At 42.2% G+C, this 20,394-nt stretch overlaps 1 protein-coding gene across 1 annotated transcript in view; it reads left to right on the top strand.

The window, feature by feature from the left end:
- Positions 1-9,609: 9,609 nt before the first annotated feature.
- EFHC2 (EF-hand domain containing 2) overlaps positions 9,610-20,394 on the top strand; it is an 86,852-nt gene continuing 76,067 nt past the window's right edge. The window contains 2 exon segments of the mRNA XM_030576499.1: positions 9,610-9,754; positions 16,498-16,686. Of these exon segments, the coding sequence (XP_030432359.1) occupies positions 9,713-9,754; positions 16,498-16,686 (231 nt within the window). The 5' untranslated portion in view covers positions 9,610-9,712.

Below are 20,394 nucleotides of genomic sequence, written 5' to 3'. Positions count from 1 at the left end.
TTTTAATATCTTACACTGCATTAACAGTCTATATGGACAATATGCTATCCTATTCCAGGCAAAACAGATGATTCCTCAAAGCAGCTTTGATCAACACCAGATCCTCAAAGCAGCCTGCAAGGGTAGCTTGAAAGCTTTTTATTTAAAAAATAAATGTCATTTCCTCCTCTATTTTCTTAATTGAAATAGATACTGAAACTAGAACACAGTGTACCAGTAGCATGAGGGTGGAGTACAAGTGCATCCTTAGAAAAACCTTGATCAATATTAGAGTCTCAAGATTGACTGGAAAAAGAAAGCTTAAACATGGTCTTGGGAATTTTTTTAAATGTTTTTGTGTTTATCCATCAGCCTAAAAGCTTAAGCTAGGAAATGCAGAATTTGGAGGAGAGAGGGAACTGGTATTTCCTTCATGCAGCTCCAATTGATGTCAAAGCTTTAAGGCAGCCTTCAAGGGGAAACTTGGAGAAATGCCTGGGGAATTTTCAAAAGCAGTAGGCAGCAGGTTAACAACCCTTGATGAGCAGAGACAGCAACTGGGCTTGTAAGCAACCTGCTGTATTTCAGTTATTACATTTGATAGTGTTTACAATAGAGTATTCAGGCTGCAGACAAGTAACCAATGGTGGAAACAAAAATAAATTTCTCTGGGCACTTCCTCTGGGACAAATCTGTAAATTTTGTTACCTGGGCACATCACACTACACAAAGCAGAAATTCACAAGATGCATGTGCTGTGTGTAGTTTGTGTACTATCACTAAATGGAAATGATACCCAGTGATTAAAGTAAAAGGAAGCGTATATAAGCAAAGTACAGCCCCCTTCCCCAATCCTCAGTTGGTGCAGTGAGAGTTCCTCCTCCTCTTTCATTCTACTTTAAACCCTGATGTTGCCATTCTGTTTTTTAGGTACTGCACCTTTAAATATAGGGGCCTCTCCCTGGCAGCTGCAGGGTTGGCTGGGGGACAGATTGCCATTTTGCATTTCAGTTCAGTTGCAGAATGTCACAGAGGGAGTCACAGGGCTCTCCTGCCTCATGGTGACTTTATATTAGTTCTTTCTGTGCAGTTTCTAAATCTAAAATAAATGTCACCTAGATTGAGAAATACATGATTTCTGTCTGAGAAAATATAATAGGGAGGTCTCAGTAAATGATGAAAAATGGTTATTGCTACTGAGCAGTGTATTCATACTTCCCTTTGTTACTTGTGTATGCATGTCACTTGGGGTTAGAGCTTTCCTAGTCCTCTCAGCAATTGCTGTGTGTTTTAGTAAAAGTGTGTCTACAGTTTCCTGCCAATCTGCATTCCAGCTCTGAGTCTAATCAGATGCTTTACTTTCACATGCATACTATTTCACATGCTTTACTTTCACATGTATCTCACATTGGACCATAATGTGGGGGTGAATAGGATCTGCACAGTTACAGCATATCCCAGGTCACACTGAATATATACAGCGGTTTCACTTTAAAAGTTTCTGTCAGCTGGAAAACTTTGCTGCTTTACTGCGATCCCAGTATGGGTATGATTTTCAAATGTGCTCCGTGTAGGCATAACTCTGCTTTTTTTTTTAAGTCAATGATGAAATTTCCCACTAATTTCAATGGACCTTCGTCTGATCACCTATGCCTACATGTACAGGGTATGTATATCCAACTGGTAAGAACTTCAAAACCTGTGGAGACACTTTAAAAGTGCCACTGTACCTGATGTGACTTACATCCAAATCTATCTCTATTCATGCTCAGTATGATAAAATGGCAAGCTTTTACTATGAAGTATTTCACCACAAGCTCAGATTCAACCCTGTGTTAGGGGCATCTTAGCCAAAGTAACGAGCCACAGGAAGGTCACTTCAGTGTAGGGGGATCTGCCAGCAGCTCTTAACCATTCCTCTCTCTGCAGCTGGCATAGGCAGTATGGCTGGGAGAAGGAGATTATGGTCATGTGCCATGGCTCTTTCCAACAACTATATCATAGATGCTCCAATTACTTGAAGATTTTGCAAACATGAAGGATATATAGATTAAATGCATTCTTGGGACCTTGTTCTCCACCCACGTACACTAGTGTGAATCAAGTGTAACTTCATTGAAGGGAATGGAATTACTTCGGTGTAAAACCAATATAAATGAGAGGAAAATCAGGGCCTTTGTGACAAAACGCCCAAGTGGTGAGTAGTTTTGTTCAAAGCAGATCAGGAGATCATAGTTTGAATACTGAATATTTTCAAATTTGCTTGAAAAACAGTCCCAATACAGATTAGAATCACTATGTTTCTCTTTCACCATGGCAATAATATATTGGGTTTTTCTTTAACCCTTTGGCTTCCTTTCTGCCTTCTTCCTCCTTGTACTATAGAACAAATGCAGTGTCTGATGTACATTCTCCATTATAATTCTCTGTTGCTGTCAGGATGTACAATTAATTTAATATTACTATCCTTGTCATTCATTTAATACAAAGATTTTATTAAAATATTTTCTTTAACACTTTTTCAGTAATGGTAACTAATGCATTTGTTTTTGTTTTGGCCATATTCTCAAATGAATATAAAAAGGGAGGAACAAAAGATAGCCATGATGAATCAATCTCAAAGAAAACTTATGTGGTAACTGAATCAGTGGTTCTAGACAGGCTATATTGCTCCTGCACTTCACACAGCAAAATGTGACTGAAGAGTAGATGGAAAATGTTTGCAATGGTGTGTTTTGTTCTTACAGAGGAACTGTCTAGCAGCAGTTCTCAAACTGTGTTTCAGGACCCCAAAGTGCATTACAACAATAGGTGCCGACTCCGTGGGTGCTCCAGCCCTGGAGCACCCATGGAGAAAAATTAGTGGGTGCTACTCACCCACCAGCAGCCAAGCTCCTCTGTCCTTGCCACCTCCTTCTCCCCCGAGCACGCTGCGTGCATGCTCCTCCATCTTTCAGCGCTTCCCACCCCACCACCAGCTAACAGCTGTTTGGTGGTGCTTAGGACTTTCTGGGAGGGAGCAGGGAGGAGTGGGGATGCAGTGCGCTCAGGGGAGGAGGTGAAGAGGCAAGGCAGGGGCGGGGACTTGGTGAAATGGGACTGGAATGGGGATGGGAATGGAGGGGCTGGGGTGGGAAAAGGCGGGGTGTGGCAGGGACTTTGGGGAAGGGGTGGAATGAGTGTGGGGTGAGGGCAGTGCTGGGGCAGGAAGAGGTGGGGCAGGGGGGCCAGGGGCAGGGGATCGAGCACCCACCAGGCAGAGGGGAAATCGGCGCCTATGGTTACAACCCCATTTTAGTGGGGTTGCCAGGGCTGGCGTTAGACTTGCTGGAGTCTGGGTCCAAAGCCCAAGCCAAAGCTGAAGCCTGAGACCCCACTCCCCCTCCAGGTTGTGTAGTAATTTTTGTTGTCAGAAGGGGGTCACAGTGCAATGAAGTTTGAGAACCCCTGAGACAAAGCATATGCTTCCCTCATCACCTGTTACAACATGTAGGCCAAGAGAAAAGTCCTAACTGTGCTGAGTAATTGTGCAGGATGAGGGATGATGTGGAGGGAAAGCAGCAATTCTGTAAGTGTTCTCCTCCACAGCTGCCTCTGGCTTCTCCAAGGCCACCATGCAGGAGCTAATTTCCATGTAGCTAAGAAAAGCTTGGCCAGAATGTGGGGAAGAAGTCATGGGACTGTTCACTGTGGATGTTCCCTTGTTAGTGAATTGTACTTTGCAATGATGTCATCTGATACAATAGTAAGGGCTCAGGCATTTTTATCACTAATCTTGCTCTATGTTGTGTTAGATAACATGGTAGCAAGAAGGTCTGAATCCTGTCTACAGTATGACTTCCACTCTTACTACCTCTGACGGAGGAGCTACACCAAAAGTGAATTTTGGCTGCCAGTTTTCCTAGTTAGATGCACAAAAGAAGTAGGAAGAAGTGTGAGTGCCTTTTGGGCTATAGTTGTGTGAGTCAGACTTCCATTGCTATCTGGAAGGCAAGAACAACACAGATCTTGTCTTCATTGGAAAGTTAGATCAAGTTAAACCCAACGTTGTGAGTTCATGTTAGCTAATGGGATGTTAAACACAATTTTGCAACCAGTGTAGATTCCTACAAGTTGTGTTTAACAACATGTCAACTGGTTGCGGTTAAATATATAGTTCCATGACCATCTGACACAATATTAAACACAACAGTCCCTGCCTATATTGGTTGCAAAGTCTGTTTGACATCATGTTAGTTAACATGTCACCTCAAAGTCATAGTCTAACATGACCTAAGTTTCCAGTGAAGACAAGCCCACAAAAGCAACAAGGAAACGCATATATAGCCTGAGATCTGAAGAGTGTTCCCTGAGTATCCCTGTAGGTCTCTGGGTGAATGAAAAATCCTAGCTGGAAATATCCCTCCTGGGCTCCTGCTCTATCCAGAAGTCAGGAGAGTGGCAACTTTTTGAAAGCCCTGAAACTTTGGGGGCTGTGTTTCCATTCTGTGCATTTTTACACAGGAAAAGAAGCATATGGCCCACAGTAAATAACATGTTTATGCAGAGTGTTAATTGTGCTAAGTATGGCTTTCAAAACCTCACTTGGAATTTACTTATGATTTTTAATAGGATGCTGATAATACTGTAGCATAAAACCATCTCTTGTTGCTCGTGACGGATGAAAGCACACATTCCTCCAGCTACAGAGAGGAAACTGATTTTTGTACAATTTCAAAATATTTTTACAATCGGATGTTACCTAGAATCTCTGTGTTCTTGGGGAACCAGGGTGCAGTACCCAGCCTGTCTGACTCACAAAAGACCTTTCACCCCCACACCACCCCAGCCTCTGCTTGAACCAAAACGAATCAGAAGAAAGACTTACAAAAAGCAATGAAAAGGCAGTGAAAGACACACCTAAACCCCTGGGATAAAGGTGACAGGATTAAGGAAACTCCCCTAGCCTAATCTGCATTGAAGATGGGACAAGGAGGCATCTCCATTAGCATACAGAATGGAGAAAAGAGATTCCAAGGCAAGAACTGCACGGAACTCTGGGACCAGGAAAGCAGGGAAGCATTGCATGATGGGGGATTTCTGCTCCAGATGTTAATGAACCCACACTGGCACACACCCTGCTCAGACCAATTCTAGTATAAAATACTTTATTGTATCCAAAATAGTGAAGCTCCCTAATTGCATTGTGAGCTCCCTCCAAGGAACACCACCCACAGCCAGGAATGATCAGCTCCCATTGTCTAGCCTGAACAAAACAACTTTGATATACTCCCTTGAGCCATCAGTTTACACATAAACAAATCTAGTGTTCTCCCTTGAACCATTGTTTCTCTACAGAACCCCCCTACCCATGCTCAACTAAGTGTTCTGATGCTTGGATCCAAAATTTGCATCAGTTCCATTAGGACTTCATCTTCTCCTGACTGATCGTGCTGGGGGCTCTGCCTGTCTCCAGCACTCCGGACCTCAGCTACCTCTACCACCTGGGCCTCCTGATTGATTCAAGCTTTACGGAGTGGTGAGAACCCAGCTCTCTCTCTCTCTCTCTCTCTAGGTATAGCTTTCTGACCCTGACTTGTGTGATCAGTTATAGTTTTCAAAATCTGACTTTTATAATCAAATTTAAATTAGATTTAATATTATAACTGTTTTTTTTGTTTGGCTCCCCTATGGTTATTACCTGGCAATAAATGACTTTCATGATTAAGCTGGTTGCTTCTCTCTCTCTCTCTCTCTCTTCCACTCTCCCCCCGGTGATTTTTGGTTTCCTCATTCACTCTGCAGCAACGCTTCTCATACCTCAGCTAAAAGATCACTGCAACGCCCAAAAATTCTGTGGGGTTTGCTCATCAAGCGGGTTACTACCAGAACAACTGTAACGTGAAAGTGGGGATAGGGGCATGCTGAACCTGGGACATATGAGAGTGGCAGATTGAAAGTGCTGCTCGACCCAGCCTGCTCAGGCGTACTTTATTCCGGTGTGGTGTCCATGGCATATGAGGGTGACAGCTTGGAGGTGGTGTTTCACCCAGCCTACTGAGTCCAGGGACATATAAGGGGTCAGCTTGGGAATGCTGATTAACCCGGTCCTCTCAGACGCACTCTGTTAATGTACGTGTGTGTTCGTCTGATTCTGGGGCTGAAAGAACCCAGCCCTGGGGAATCTAGGTCCTGCAGGATAGCTCCATTGGGAGGGAACTTGCAGCAGGGAGAAGTAGAGCTCCGTAGGAGAACACAAGTGACACAAGAGTACATTGATAGAAGTACAGAACCCCCGCCCCCCCCCACCCCCAGAAGAGTAACCCTAATAAATGAGCATATCCCAAAGTAACGGCAAAGCTGGTAACACTGACAATTTGAAATAATAAAGTTAAGGACATTATTTCAAAAGTAAAGTATACAGGAGGAAAGTTTGCATTTCTGCTTATTTGTCTTGGATCCGATAGGGCTTTAATAACATCATGCATCGACTACAAGAAAGGGACCGAGACACTTTTTTTGTTGGACCATATGAATTGGACCTTAAACTCACTGAACGTTAATTCTCACTAAATGAGTGTCAATCCATCCTCAGCATCGTATCCACTCATTATACTCCACACCTGAACGTAGCCATTTTATGAACAACATATCTCATACCTCATATCTCAATATCTGTACTTTGACCCATCAACCTTTTACCCCCAACTGGAGATATTGCAGATTATGTATTCCTGATGCCATCTGATCTTAAACAGAACTTCGTGCCCCTTGATAATCTGTATGTTATTCCCTGATAACCAGAAACTCTACTCTGTACCATTCACTTTTTTTTTAAATCATCTTAATAATGGCAGGAGTCCATGCTGATGGAAAAGCCACGCTCACTTCCGTATTTTCACACCTTTATAGAATTGTCCCTACCTAATTTAGGATAAACTTTGCAGTACTTTCTCAATTCTTTCTGAGTTGAAAACTGAGGTATTAAAAGGTATTTTACTAATGTAGTAATATCATTTCATCAGCCTATTGGTCAATACAACAAGTGTACATGAATAGTAGTTATGAAATTGCACTAGTCCATTTAAGCTTTCTCAGTGGTTAACTTATGTAGTATGGGACAGGGGTCAAAGAGACTGAACCAAAAACTCTATTTTGCTCAGATATTTAAAAAGGTAGAAGTAATTTCTCACCATGAATTAACAGTGAAATATATTTGAAAGTAGAACTTTTAATTGGATTCTCTGAGCCTATTTTTGATAGTGGCTCTCTTGCTTTCAAACAGAATTTATGATGCTGGATCTATGGAAGTGCAGAGAAGCTTCTATGCTAGTTCAATAATCACAAAAAGAATAGGAGCATATTGGCATGTGAGCATTCCAAGATGCTTTGTGTCAATGTCCTCCAGACCCTCTCTTTCAAATGAAAGCTACTAACATTGAAAGTTTTGCTGCTGGAATATACACAGTGTTTCCTGAGGATTATACAAATAAATAAAAGATAAAAACACATTGAAATGGATAGAGGAGATACCTGTATTTCATGAATGTTCTTAGAACTTCAGTCAGCACAGAAAGGGGTTAGTCATATGAGTGGTACAGGTGCTACAATCACACAATGTACCCTTCAAAATTTGTACAGCTCTTTGCAAAACTTCTTTGAAATTAGAGGTGGTGACAAAACAGGTTATTTCCCCCAGGGAAAATTTCAACTTTTCTGCAAAAAATCAAAAACTGAAATATTTCTACCAACAACCAAAGTAATTTGATTAGAAAATGCTGCTGTGGGGAATGTCTGATTTGTTGTTTGGGTGCCTCATGTTCCCATTTTTCTCAATAGGCTGGGCTCTCTGATCAGACAATATCTCCTGTCATACCCTGCGTCTTCTTCCCTCCTGGTGAAGGGAGGCAGTGCATTATGGGAGTCTCATGATTGTGATACACTATGGGAACTGAAGTCTGGCAGCCGAGTCTCACCCATGGAGAATACAGATATGGAGCAACTGAACTACAGTGCCCATGAGGCACTGTGGTGGCAGAATATCAGAATCAAAAATATTTTTTTGGCTGAAATATTTCAGCTATCAGCCAAAAATCAAAATCTTTTTGGATTTAGGCTGTCCGTTTTTTTTTAAATTAAAAATTGAAATCTGCTGTGGAAAGCAGAACTTTCTGCAAAAATAAAAATAAAATAAAAAATCCAAATTTCTGTGGAAAAACAGTTTTGATGAAAAAGTTCTAGACCATCCATATGTGAAACACAAGGACAGACAGGCCATTGAGCTGCTGCTTTTCTGGACTATGGTTTGGAAGTGCACTGAGCATCCAGAATGCCCTGAAGAGGGTGTCCTATTTACAGGGGGAAATGAAATCTCCCTTGGACACTATCAGCTTAGTTTGTGTTCAGAACCCTGCTCGCCACTACTTATAGCGAAGTTCTTGAGTAAAACATTATTATGATGTTTTTCTTTTTAATTTCAGAGGAAACAGTTTAAAAATAAGGAGTACATACAGCACCTTAGAGACCAACAAATTTATTTGGGCATAAGCTTTTGTGGGAGCTCCCTGGTCACTCAATTACAGACCTAAAAGTCACAATACTCAACCAAAAAAACTTCAAAAACAGACTCCAAGGAGAAACTGCTCAATTGGAATTAATTTGCAAACTGGACACCATTAAATTATCCTTGAATAAGGACTGGGAGTGCATGGGTCATTATACAAAGTAAAACTATTTCCCCATGCTATTTTCCCCCACTCCCAATGTTACTCACACCTTCTTGTCAACTGTTGTAAATGGGCCATCCTGATAATCACTACTAAAGTTTTTTTTCTCCTGCTGCTAATAGTCCACCTTCATTGATTACTCTCATTATAGCTGGTATGACAACACCCATTGTTTCATGTTCTCCGTGTATATTTATCTTCCTACTGTATTTTTCACTGCATGCATCTGATGAAATGGGTTTTAGCCCATGAACGCTTATGCTCAAATAAATTTGTTAGTCTCTAAGGAGCCACAAGGACTCATCACTGTTTTTGCTGATACATACTAACATGGCTACCATTCTGAAAAAAGTTTAAAAACGTTTACATATTGCTAAGTAATCCTTGGAAACGCAAACAGCAGGGCATGGGACCAGTGCCTGGGAAGCAGAAAGTGAAATCCACTGAGCTAAATTTTAGGGTCAGAACTGTGTAACATACAAGGTCAAACAAAAAAAGTAGGAGATTCTCCCTTCAGCAGGTGGGGTTTGCAGTACCAGGGGGCCAGGTTGCAAGCTTTTCTCCACCGCCACCAGGGCTGCACACTAAGCCCCCGTCGGAGGGAAGACAGGCGGAAATCCCGCAGTGATCCCCTGACTCCGGGAGCTGGCGTTTTAAAGGGCGCACCCTGCCACCCGCTACAATCCCCGGGAGCCCCTCCCCGCTCCCCGCTCCCCGGTTCGGGGAAACCAAAAGCGGGAGCCGGCGCTGAGCGCCGGAGCCACACGGGTGAAGCACCCGCAGGCAAACGTGCAGTGACCGCCCCGAGCCTGCAGGGGTCAGCCGAGAGCAGGCGCGCCTCGCCCAGGCCCCGCCCCGCCGCCATGACACCTCCCCCTGTGATGTCAAACGCACGTCTCTAGGCAACAGGATCCCAAACAGCGCGTTCACGTTCCCTCTCCGCCTGGCAGCGCGGGGGGCGCGAGCGGCCCGTGTCCGGGCAGCAACACCAGCCCCGGAGCGGCGCCGGGCTCGAGACAGGCACGAGCATGGCGCTACCGCTCCTGCCCGGGAACTCCTTCAACCGCAGCGTGAGTGACAGCGGCTGCCCCGCCCCCGAGACCCCGCCCCCAGCCGCATCCTGTGCCCCCGCTCCTAGCCCCCCCCGTCCTGTGCCATCCCGCCCCCTGCATAGCCCCCTTCTGCACCCCCTCCCCTACAGCTGGCCCCCTTGCATCTCACCCCTCCTTCCCTTAGCAACCCTGTGCATCTCCCCTGCCCAGCCACCCCGTGTCCCACCCTGCACCCCTTGCGTAGGTCTTTCACCAGCAACCCTGCATAGCCCCCTGGCAACCTCACATAGCCCCTCCCCTGCACCGCCTACCCCCTTGCACCTAGCAACTTCTGCCCCAGAGCCCCTTGTATCTAGCAGTCCCACTCAGCCTCTTTACCCATCACAACTACCCTTCGCAGAGTCCCTACCCCTGTCCCTGCAACCTAGCAACTGCACAAGCTCCTAGCTCTGCCCCAGAGCCCTGTCTGCACTGCTTCTACCTTCTGGTACCCTCACACATCTCCTTGTAGCTCCTGCACCTGGCAGCCCACCCTGCACCCCTCTCCTGGCACCTGCCCCATGAATCCAACAACCCCCAGATAGTCTTTCTAATCGCCCCACACACTCCCAGCTCCCCCATTTGTTCCCCTCTATATGCTCCCTAGGTATCTCCCCAGCACACTGCCTAATCTACCACAGGTGTCTGATGCCTTTTTTTCCACATGTGTGGGGCAATAGGGGTAATGATACTTGGCTCCCTTGGTAAAAAACTTTTGAGACCTACTGATAAAAAATGCTATGAAAGAGCCAAGTGTTGTTGTTGCTCCCCTTCAGCGTACCTCCCAAGTGCACCCTAATGAACCCCAGGCTCCCCCAATATTCCTCCACAACATACCTTTCAGCATTATCACTTCCAGTATGCTCTCAATATACACAAGATGTGATTGCTTCACCTTATCTCTCTTTTATACTTATCATGTTCCTAGAAACCCATACATTTGAAATTACTGTGCTTATTCCAGAGGAGAAGGGAGGGTAGGTCTAATTTTCAGAAGATTGTTCAAAAAGAAATATTTATTGCCGACATCGGGCATTGGCAATGTTTGCACCTGATGAACTGTTGCTACAAACATGGTCTAGCAGCAAGTGTAGATGAGGATAAACACAACATGTCCTTGTCTATATTTGCAGGGAAATCATGTTTCAGCTGTACCCGTTGTCAGCAATAGTTATTTTTCTCTTTTGTATATGAGGCTTTGCTTCCAATACACTTGTCCTCTCTGGCCTTGTCTGCACTGGAGAATTATATAGTGTGTAATATATATATATATTAGTCTTGGTCCACATGTAAGTGCTGTACTAGCGTCCACACTACCAGTAATATTTCACTTGCACTTATCTCTGCATCCACACACAACTGTAAAATAAGAACATTGCCCTCAGGAGTCAGTGATGGGAGTACTACTTGTCATATACAAACTAGTTTTAGTGTTTCTCGTGTTCATGAACACTGTAATATTGAAAGTTGGCATGGACTAAGAATACCTTTATTTAGACTTGCTTATGATAGGACAAACAAAAAATATACAAAGCATGCCTTTAAAACATTTGTAGCAAATCTAGGACTTTCCGGAGGTGGGTGGGACAGGGGAACTGATCTCTAGTGCATCAAAAAACAATCTCCAGTATAGGTACATTGTGGGTGCTTTTTTCTGCTTCCATTGAAGTCAATGGCAAGACTCCTATTGAATTATTTGGCAGCAGGATTGAGCTCCACAGGAGTTGTCACAAGCAGAGTTAACTTAAATTCTGGAGTTTGCCACCTTCTCATTACACAATTGAGCAAAAGTAAAATAGTGTTACATTGATAACATTTCTTCTTTTTGAGGGCTTAAGTCAAAAGTGAACATATTTAGCAAGTAAGGAAGAACTGAATAACCAACCAGTAGTTTTTAGGACAGTTTGAACTTAGCTTATTTATGTAACAAAGGAAAATGGAGTGACAAATACACTGTTTAAAAAAACCCAAACAAATCAAAACCAGGACAGTTCAGGGATAAACAAAGTTAAGAATGATAATACATCATTCATAGCTGACAACTGCATTCTGTATATAGTTCCATAAGTATTCATGGCTGTTTGTAAATATGTAGAAGGACAAGGTTCTTACCATGAACTCTAAAATAAAAGAAAAGAGAGTTTAGGCAGCCACCACTTTTTCAAATCTGCCCATTAAGGATGGGGGAAATTTAAATAATAAATTTGCTGAATAGTACACATTTATCAAATATTTTTGAATATCAGTAGGTGAATACTTGGAAGTGAGTGTGACAAAATGAAGTTCAGGTTCAAAGGCTAGAGAGAGAGAGAGTTAAATCTTCTTTAGAATATTCTACTCAGTCATGTGGCCTCATTCATCTATTTTGTAATCATTCTTCAGATATTTTGGGTGCTGGTTGTTATTGCTAGCTTGTGCTGTTCACAGTGCCCTTTTCTCGGAGAAGAGTAGGAGGTGTACTATATACAGACTAACAAAGAGGTTTGGACCATTCCTGCCACCGCTGCCTTCCCTTCTCTTATCTTCACCATGAGCACAACAGGTGCAGAGCAGCAGCAGCAGTGTTGTGGATGTTTGTGGAGGTTGCTGCTTTTATATACTGGAAAAAACAAAAGCCACATTGGTTACTACTAGGAGCACTGCCTCTAGTGCCCCCTATTTTGTGGAGAAATCTAGTTCCAGCAATAACACCTACAAAGCAAGAAGGACTAGTGGCCTTGTCATTGCTACTCCTATTAGCTTTTGGCTTATTTTTTCCCCTGCTGTTATTTCTATCATTGCACTTCCTGTTGCTGTTGTCATCACTACTACAACGACCATTCTTTTCTGTTCCCACTGCTACTGATAAGTCAGTTACTATGCCTATGTGAAGGGCAAGAAGAAGTGTAGATGGAGAGGTGAAAGTACCCATTTTATCTGATTTGTACATGCCTAATCAGGAAATTTGCCTAACTGGGATGTCTCTCAGGGGTTCTGGTTGAACTTTGTGATAATTTATGGCAATTATTCTAGTTCAGTGGAGATGATATTTTTGTTAAAATTTTCATGATGCTTAGGTCTTTGTGTATGTCTCAGTCTTATTCTGGACTTGTCAACATTTATCTACCAGCAGCATTCAGTCTCTCCTTAGCTATGATAGGTCTAGAAAGGTTTAATTTCTTTCCATATCAACTGTACACAATAGACTGCTAAGATGGACATCTCACAGCTGCCCCTGTTGCTGGCACTTGGTAGGTAGCAGTCTCTGTCCCTGTCCTACTGTAAATAGTGCCTCCTCCCAACTTGGCAGCTTCCTGGAAAACAGTATTACTACTGAAATGGTTTATTCTGTTAGTGGCCATTCTGCTTAATTGGGGCCGATGTCTAACCATTTGGGCATCCCAGTTAATTAGACTCAAGGGTTATATATAAATCCTTATAAATACACCTTATAAATACCTATAGATTTTACTGTACCCTAATGCTTCCTTTTCACTGGATGAAACAGCAGAACTAATAGAAACAGTGCAAGTTTGATGTTCCATTTGCTGCAGAGGGTAGGATGCTTTCTGGTAGAAATGGATCAGGATGCATCAGAAGTCTGAAAAATTTACTGCTTGCAAAGGGAAAAGGGAGATACTCTTCTCCCTGCGCCCTCCTTCTTCTGCTTTTTCTTTTAAGGCACTTATCATGCTCCATTGAAAAACAGAGAAAAATATATTGTGCAATTCCATTTTCCTGATCCTGCTAAGGAGGCCAGGATTAATTAAGAACCAATGGTGTCTTAGCAGTAGTTACAGCAACAGGACAAGTGAGCACAGCTTCGGGAGCAGGAAGTCTCAAAGGCCAACTAGCATTGCTATTGTTAATGTGGTGGTTGATTTTTAATCCATGTAGAATGGCAGTATTTTGAGCTTCATATAGTCAGTGTCACACAAGCTGTAGGCATACACTTTAGAAAAGGTGTTTGCTGGGACAGAAACTTGTGAAGCCTGACAACTATGATCCATCTGTTGAATCATCTCTGTAATGGATGTCCCAATTTAGAGCATGAGAGGTATGCCCAAGTAGAGCAGAAAGAATGCACAAGCTGTTTCAAGTCCAGAATGGGTAAGGAAAGTGGTGCGGTGGCATGCCTGGCACTATCTCCCTCTTCCTCCTCTGTCATCCTACTCTCCTGCTATTAGTACTGTCCCATCTGCCTCCGCTCAAGGTAGCAGTACCATCACTTGTATTCTCCGTTCTCTTCTCCACTTGGGCTAAGGGCAAAAAAAAATCCCAGCCTATATCGGTGGTAGCAACATGAATGCCTATTATTGTTCCAATCATGCAGTGCTTTAAAACCAAGATCAAGCACAGCTCCTCTCACCCCACCATGCAGCAGATCACACAGCTGAGATGATGACAGTGGGCATGCAGCCCTTTTAAATTAGTGGGGTGAAGGGGAGAATGCTGGCTTTTAGCTGACCAATGGATTTTTGTTCAAAAAGTTTGAGATCCTGTTGAGATGCACCTTTTCTCAAACAGTTCTGCCTGGTACTTCTCAGAAGATCTGAAAGGGAGTTTACAGACCTTAGAAGAAGGTGGCTGTGGGGGAAGGTCTTATCTTCTGTGCCACTAATGTTTGGAACAGCTCAAATTCCATGCATGCACCTCTGACTTCAACAGCTTACTGGAATTACCCTCAATGATGCTAATGTTGCTATTGTTACCATGACGATTGCTGCCTCATGCATTCTCTGCTACTTCTCCAATGTTGCCAGCCTCGAGATCACAAGTTGCCCCTCCCATCATGAAATTTAAAAAAAAAAAAATTACATTGTGTAAGGGGAATTTTGGGCTGTCTTGATTTTTGAGCACCCCCCGCCCATCTCCAGTGTGTCTGTGTGACAATTAGTGCTGCCCACTCTTCCACATGTGCTGGGTAAGGGGATTTTGGCCCCTGCTGCAGGAGCTCTCACCTCCACATCTTCATAGCCCCTACCCAGCGATTAATCCTGTCCCGCCCAGCCTCACCTCTGTTCCTTTTTTTCATTCCTCTTTTCCAGGCCTGCAGGGCAGGGGCCCTCTCTCCCTGCCAGGCTGTTGGGGCTCATCCAGGGACTCTTCCCACCCCTCTGCCCCTTCCCAGGCTGGGTGCTGCAGGGGGAGGGGGAGTATCAGGGGATAGTCTGCAGGAAGTCTTGAATGGTACCTGGCTAGAAAATGGTCAACTTAAATCTGGCTTCTTTGTTATAGCTGTAAGGTCTAACATGGTGAGAGAAATTGCCAATAGATATTGTGGCAATTTCTTTTGCTTTGCTCATCCCTCAGTTTCCTGGTCATCCATTATTTCCGGAGAGAACCTGAATGTCAGAGTGATGTAATTGCCACAGTGTACACAACAGGTATTCACTTCCAGTGTTTGGTCAAAGCAACCAACAAACTATATGTATAAAGAGACCTTTGTTCTTTTCTTCCTTTCTTACTTAAAGGAACTTGCTGGCAAATACATACTGTTTGAAAAGTTTATTGTTTGCAGAACCTTTTAAGGTTAGTTTGCTTCTAATAATGATTCTGCATATAACCATTTTTATATGTTTTTTATGTAGAGCCCTCTACGATTTTGCAGCAGACAGTGGAAGATTCTTGATGGATTTAATTATTGGGCCATTTGGTTTTCATATAAAAAGTTACATTTCCGGAAGAAGTTCGTATGGGAGCAAATCTTGATCACTTAACTTAACAATTTAAGACGCAACTAACCAAAATAAAAACCAGACAGAACAACAGGAAAACTTTCTCACGACAGCTTTGAGATACATAACACCTGGTTCTGAGAGCTGTTTTCCTTTACCTAGATAAAATACTTCCCTCATTTATTGGCCACGCTTTTGACAGCTGCCTTTTTCTTCCCAGCTATTGCTTCAGTAATAGATGGGGAAAAAATAGGAAATATTAGATGTGCCAAAAGTGGTGCTATTCTGTAGAGCCCTTTGGTATAAATCAGCCATTTCTGCCTGCAAATTTCTCTTTTTAAATTCAGCTTTATTATATTTATTTCCCATTTGAACTCAAATGTAGAAAGCTTTCTCCTGCTCTGTACCCTCCATACCACCTTTCCTAGTTTGGTGAGGAGCTGCTACAGTAATAAAATAAGGAAACGGAACAAGAGAGCAGTTGACCAGCATCAGGAAAAAAAAAAAGACGGAGAACAAAAGTAGGAACCCCCCAGCCCCAAACCTTTTACAAATAAATTGCCATACTGGATCAGACCTGTGGTCCACGTGGTCTAGTGTCCCATCCCTGAAGGTAGCCAACATCAGATGCTTCAGAAGAAGATGCACTGTGTTATAAAGTAGTACTTCTTTAGTTGCTTTCATTCCTGGACCATGAACGTGCTCCTTATACTCTTAAACAACACTTCACTTCTCACTGAACATATGGGCGTACATTCCTATTGCCGAGGCAGGGACAGAACGGAAAGGAGAGATCTATTCACCCTTCTACAGGCACAGGGGAAACTGCACACAAGAAGATGAGGGAGGACCAGTGGAGTAATTTTTGTCCAACAGTTGGACGGAACAAGGAGCTGGTTCCACAGATGAGCACAATTCCCCTTTCTCCCTAAATCCCCTCACTAGTACTATGTCCTACATTTATACCATAAAAGTTTGTGTGAAGTTTTTAAGCTGTTGATTTAAATACATCGTTTTATGATTATATAATAATGGCTTATTCTCTTTTTTCCAATCTGTTTACAGCTAGGGAAAGAAAAGTTCCATAAATCTCAGCATTGGGGTTACTGCAATAAAATTGCTATGTTGGTGGCAGAAGATAAACCTGGAATAGGAGGTGAACCTTTGCATGGACAAAAGCTGAAACCTAAATATAGTGTGTTTCCTAGAGGTGTGGGAAGTGATGCTCCTTCATGGGTAGCATTTGATAAACAGGTATGTAGAAGTTGATCTCTGTTATAAAAGTGTTTTTACAAATGGTTAATTTAAGCTAAAATAGTATAAGATAAAGAAAATATTTTCTGTGCAGCAATGGTTAACATTTATTTTTCCATAGTATTAAGTATAGCTACACTGATCAATATACTAACTGCAACTGTCTAAATAGTTCACCACAAAGCTCCTAACTGGGGATTGGAGGGTATAGTGTGACTTCTGCAGGAGATAAAGTATAAGGATGGACAATGATATATTTCTTTTCAGTGAAATATATGGGGACCAAGAAATTATCTGGTTATCTTAAAAAACATCAATGGAGCTCATATATGAAGAGTTACAAGATGTAATTGGTAACTTCTATCCTTGTCCAGCGGTGAGTTGTGTGTGGCTCAGAGACCCACTGGAACAGGATTGAGGCTCTGATTCTACAAAGTAATCTGCCCATCTGGACCTTTATGCCTGTGCGAAGCCCCATTGGGACTCCAGATGGGTGTAAGGGTCTGGTTGGATTGATTCCCTTTGTAAAAGGTTTTAGGATTTAAACTATTATTTTTGCTTTTGTTTTGTAACAGAGTAGTGACATCCTTCAAATTAGCAAGTTATTGAAAAACCGTAATATTTGACAGTCTTACAAAATCAAACTATCATTATGTTTGATGTTTAAAGTTATGTTATGTTAAAGTTAGGTTCTGGTGACAAAGGTCATTTTGCCTCTTTTTAAAACAAATGACACAGAAATATTTTGTGACAAAACTATTGTGGTGGTTAAGTATTTGGAGGAATTTCTAATCTCTCAATTTCTGCTTTAAAATAAGTCATACAAGTAAGTACAGTTAAAACGCACATTCATCTTTTTGGTCAGCCAGCATCAATTATAAATTCATACAGGGCCTCATCCTGCAAACACATACAAAAGCAACTTTATTCACGTTAGCTATTCCTTTGAAGTCAATAGCACTGCTCACAAGTAAACGTACTAATATGTAGAAGTGTCTGTTGGTTCCTTAGTTTGTGAAAGTACTAAGGCCTCAGTCAATCCTGCAGACGCCTATGCACATACTTAACTTAGTACATGTGAGTTGTCCAAATGATTTTACTGGTACTACACACGTGTGCATGTATGCAGACTTGAGACCCAAGTATATGAAATAAGTCTGTAAACTACGTATTACCCTGCATGTGAGCTACAGTGCGAACGCTGCACCATTTTCAGACTTGTGGTTAAATAAACTAGATAAACTATTTACAATTTGACTTTTAATTTTTTGGTTTAAAATTATTCTGCTTTTGCCCATTTCTTGTGGGTTAGTAGCTTTCCTCAAGATCTAATAATTCAATTAAAATTGAAAGAGAATGCGTAGTACTTCATTTAACTAATTGAATAGCGAAGAAAGGTTTTTATAGTTTTCAATATTCAGTAGGAAGTAAGAGATTAAGTGTTCACATAAATGGGTTAAGAGCTCACAAATGAGACATTTTGTGCTTGAAACATTACTCATAATTTGTCCATCTAACTATACTGTCAGGTAGGCCAAACTAAATGATGTTTCGAGGTGCCCCACAGAGTTTGTCGAATCTCTGTTCCTGTTTGTTGTTGTTGTTTTTTGGTATAAAACTTTTATTAGTTTTTATTAACTTTTATTAAAAGAGGACAGATACTCCCTAAATTCATATATTAAACATGAGTCTGCTGTTATATTGCTATCAAGAATATAAAATTCCCCAAAGTTGAGGGATTTGGAGAGACGTGTATTATCCTCCCTTTTCCTTTGGTATTGTCACAGCCAGGTCATGCGCAGCCAGACCTAGTAGTCAGAGCCAGAGTCCACAGTCGTGAGACAGGAGTTAGCTGGGTCAGGATACCATAAGATCTGAGGTAGGAGTCAAACTGGAGGTTAGAACCATAAGGCAGGAACTAAAGTCAGGCTGGGTCAGGGGACCAGGGAGTTAGAAGCAGGAACCACAAGTCTGATACCAAGAGTCAAGCCGGCTCAGGCTGCCAGGAAATCAAGCCAGGGTAGTAGGCACAGAAGGCACACAGTCCAGAGAAAGGTGAACCCAGTTCAGACAGCTTCCTGTTCCTGCTGCTGACTTAGGGCCAGCGGGCCAATTGGCCCTGTGGGTTGGAGCCTCATAGTGGGGCTGGGCTTCATCACTCCCAGGTAAGCTGTTGCCATCAGGCTGCCAAGTGGAGGTTTAGAGCATGACTTCTCACATAAACCTTGCAAAGACCCTGGGGTCATGAGAGATATTATCAGTTGTACATTTTCATTTCTTAGTTACTAGCAAAATGCTTTGCTTAAGCACATTACATTAAGTAAACTGAAACTGCATCCTAGTTAATGGGTAAAATAGCATATGTGTCACTGAGTATGAATTTCATGCTGCAACTGCAGATTTGTAGTTCACTTTTATAGCTATTGTGTGTATCACTGTGGTAGATTGACTACCAAAATATTCTGAGACCTTTAATATCCAATAGAAGAAATTAGTTATTTGATTTGTCACCCTAAATTGTGTTTATTGTTAAAGTGCTTATGTGATTTTTTTTTTTTGATTAAAACGTAACTTGTCATTTTTCAGTTTAAGGCAATCTCCTTTTCTCTTCCCCTCTACCCTCCTTTCTAAATGATTTTGCATTATTGAAATGGATGACTTAGCAATTGCATATATTTCAGTTTTACAAAGCATAAGCATATTCATATACAAGGGTATAAAGAGAAACAATGTTTGTGGAGCAAAATGCTTAATTGATCAAACTGTTCTAACAAAGTAAAAAAGCAATTGGGCATATGCGGACAATAAGGAATCATTATTTAGGACCTGATCTTGCGTAGAGGTCCTTGCATGTGGGGTCTTCCATCTAGACGGATTCCCAGTGGGGTTAGTGAGATTCCATTTAGGCACAAGGGGCCAACTGCATGGATTCCTGTGCGGATCAGGGCATTAATGTGTAGAGGTATGTCAGCACATAATGTATCCCATTATTATGGGGCCATGACTGTGCCCCAGAGGTAGGTTTGCAAATAGTCTTCTCATTATAAACTCTATACTTAGCCTAATCACATCTGTTTAATCAAGAAGCTGAAAATTTGACATCCTTACTTTATGGCAAGAGGAGTTTATTTTGCCAAGTTTGAAGGGTCTAGATAAAACTGGTTTTCAGTAAGAAGCAAGTAAAAATTGCCCCTACTTTTATAATATAACAAAAATAACTAATACTTTTTGGAGTGCATGTAATGGAAATATTGACTTAGTTTTGCTCCTCCCTGGAACAATGACGCTCCTGGGGGTTGGTGGTGGAATGTCTCCTTTGAGCACTTGCAAGCTCTGAAAAGAAGGGCGCTCTGTGGAAATGTGCTGTCCAGACCGGGGGATGGGGGAGGAGGGAGTGAATGAAATCTCTCTTCTGTTCTCCATGCTGATGTGTCTGAAGCACCACACCTCCAAAAGTCTTCTCATTTAAGAAGCAACTTTGTCTCAACAGGACTCCTCCCCAAAAGGCAGATGATTCTTTATGTACAGCACTCCTGGAGGATTCGGCAAGTAAAGGCAGAATCTATCTTTGCCCTATGCTGTTACCAACCTTTCTTGCTTTAGCCCTAGTTAATGAAACATTGTACGACTTACAGGAAAAAATAGAAAATGATGGAACCATGACTTCAAAGAGTCCCATGACAGAAGTACTTTTCTACTAAATGTACG

The sequence above is a fragment of the Gopherus evgoodei genome, chromosome 1 (assembly GCF_007399415.2).
Source record: "Gopherus evgoodei ecotype Sinaloan lineage chromosome 1, rGopEvg1_v1.p, whole genome shotgun sequence".
In the NCBI taxonomy this organism is placed as follows: domain Eukaryota; kingdom Metazoa; phylum Chordata; order Testudines; family Testudinidae; genus Gopherus; species Gopherus evgoodei.
Note: the sequence above shows the minus strand (reverse complement) of the source record. Positions and strands in the feature narration are given on the sequence as shown.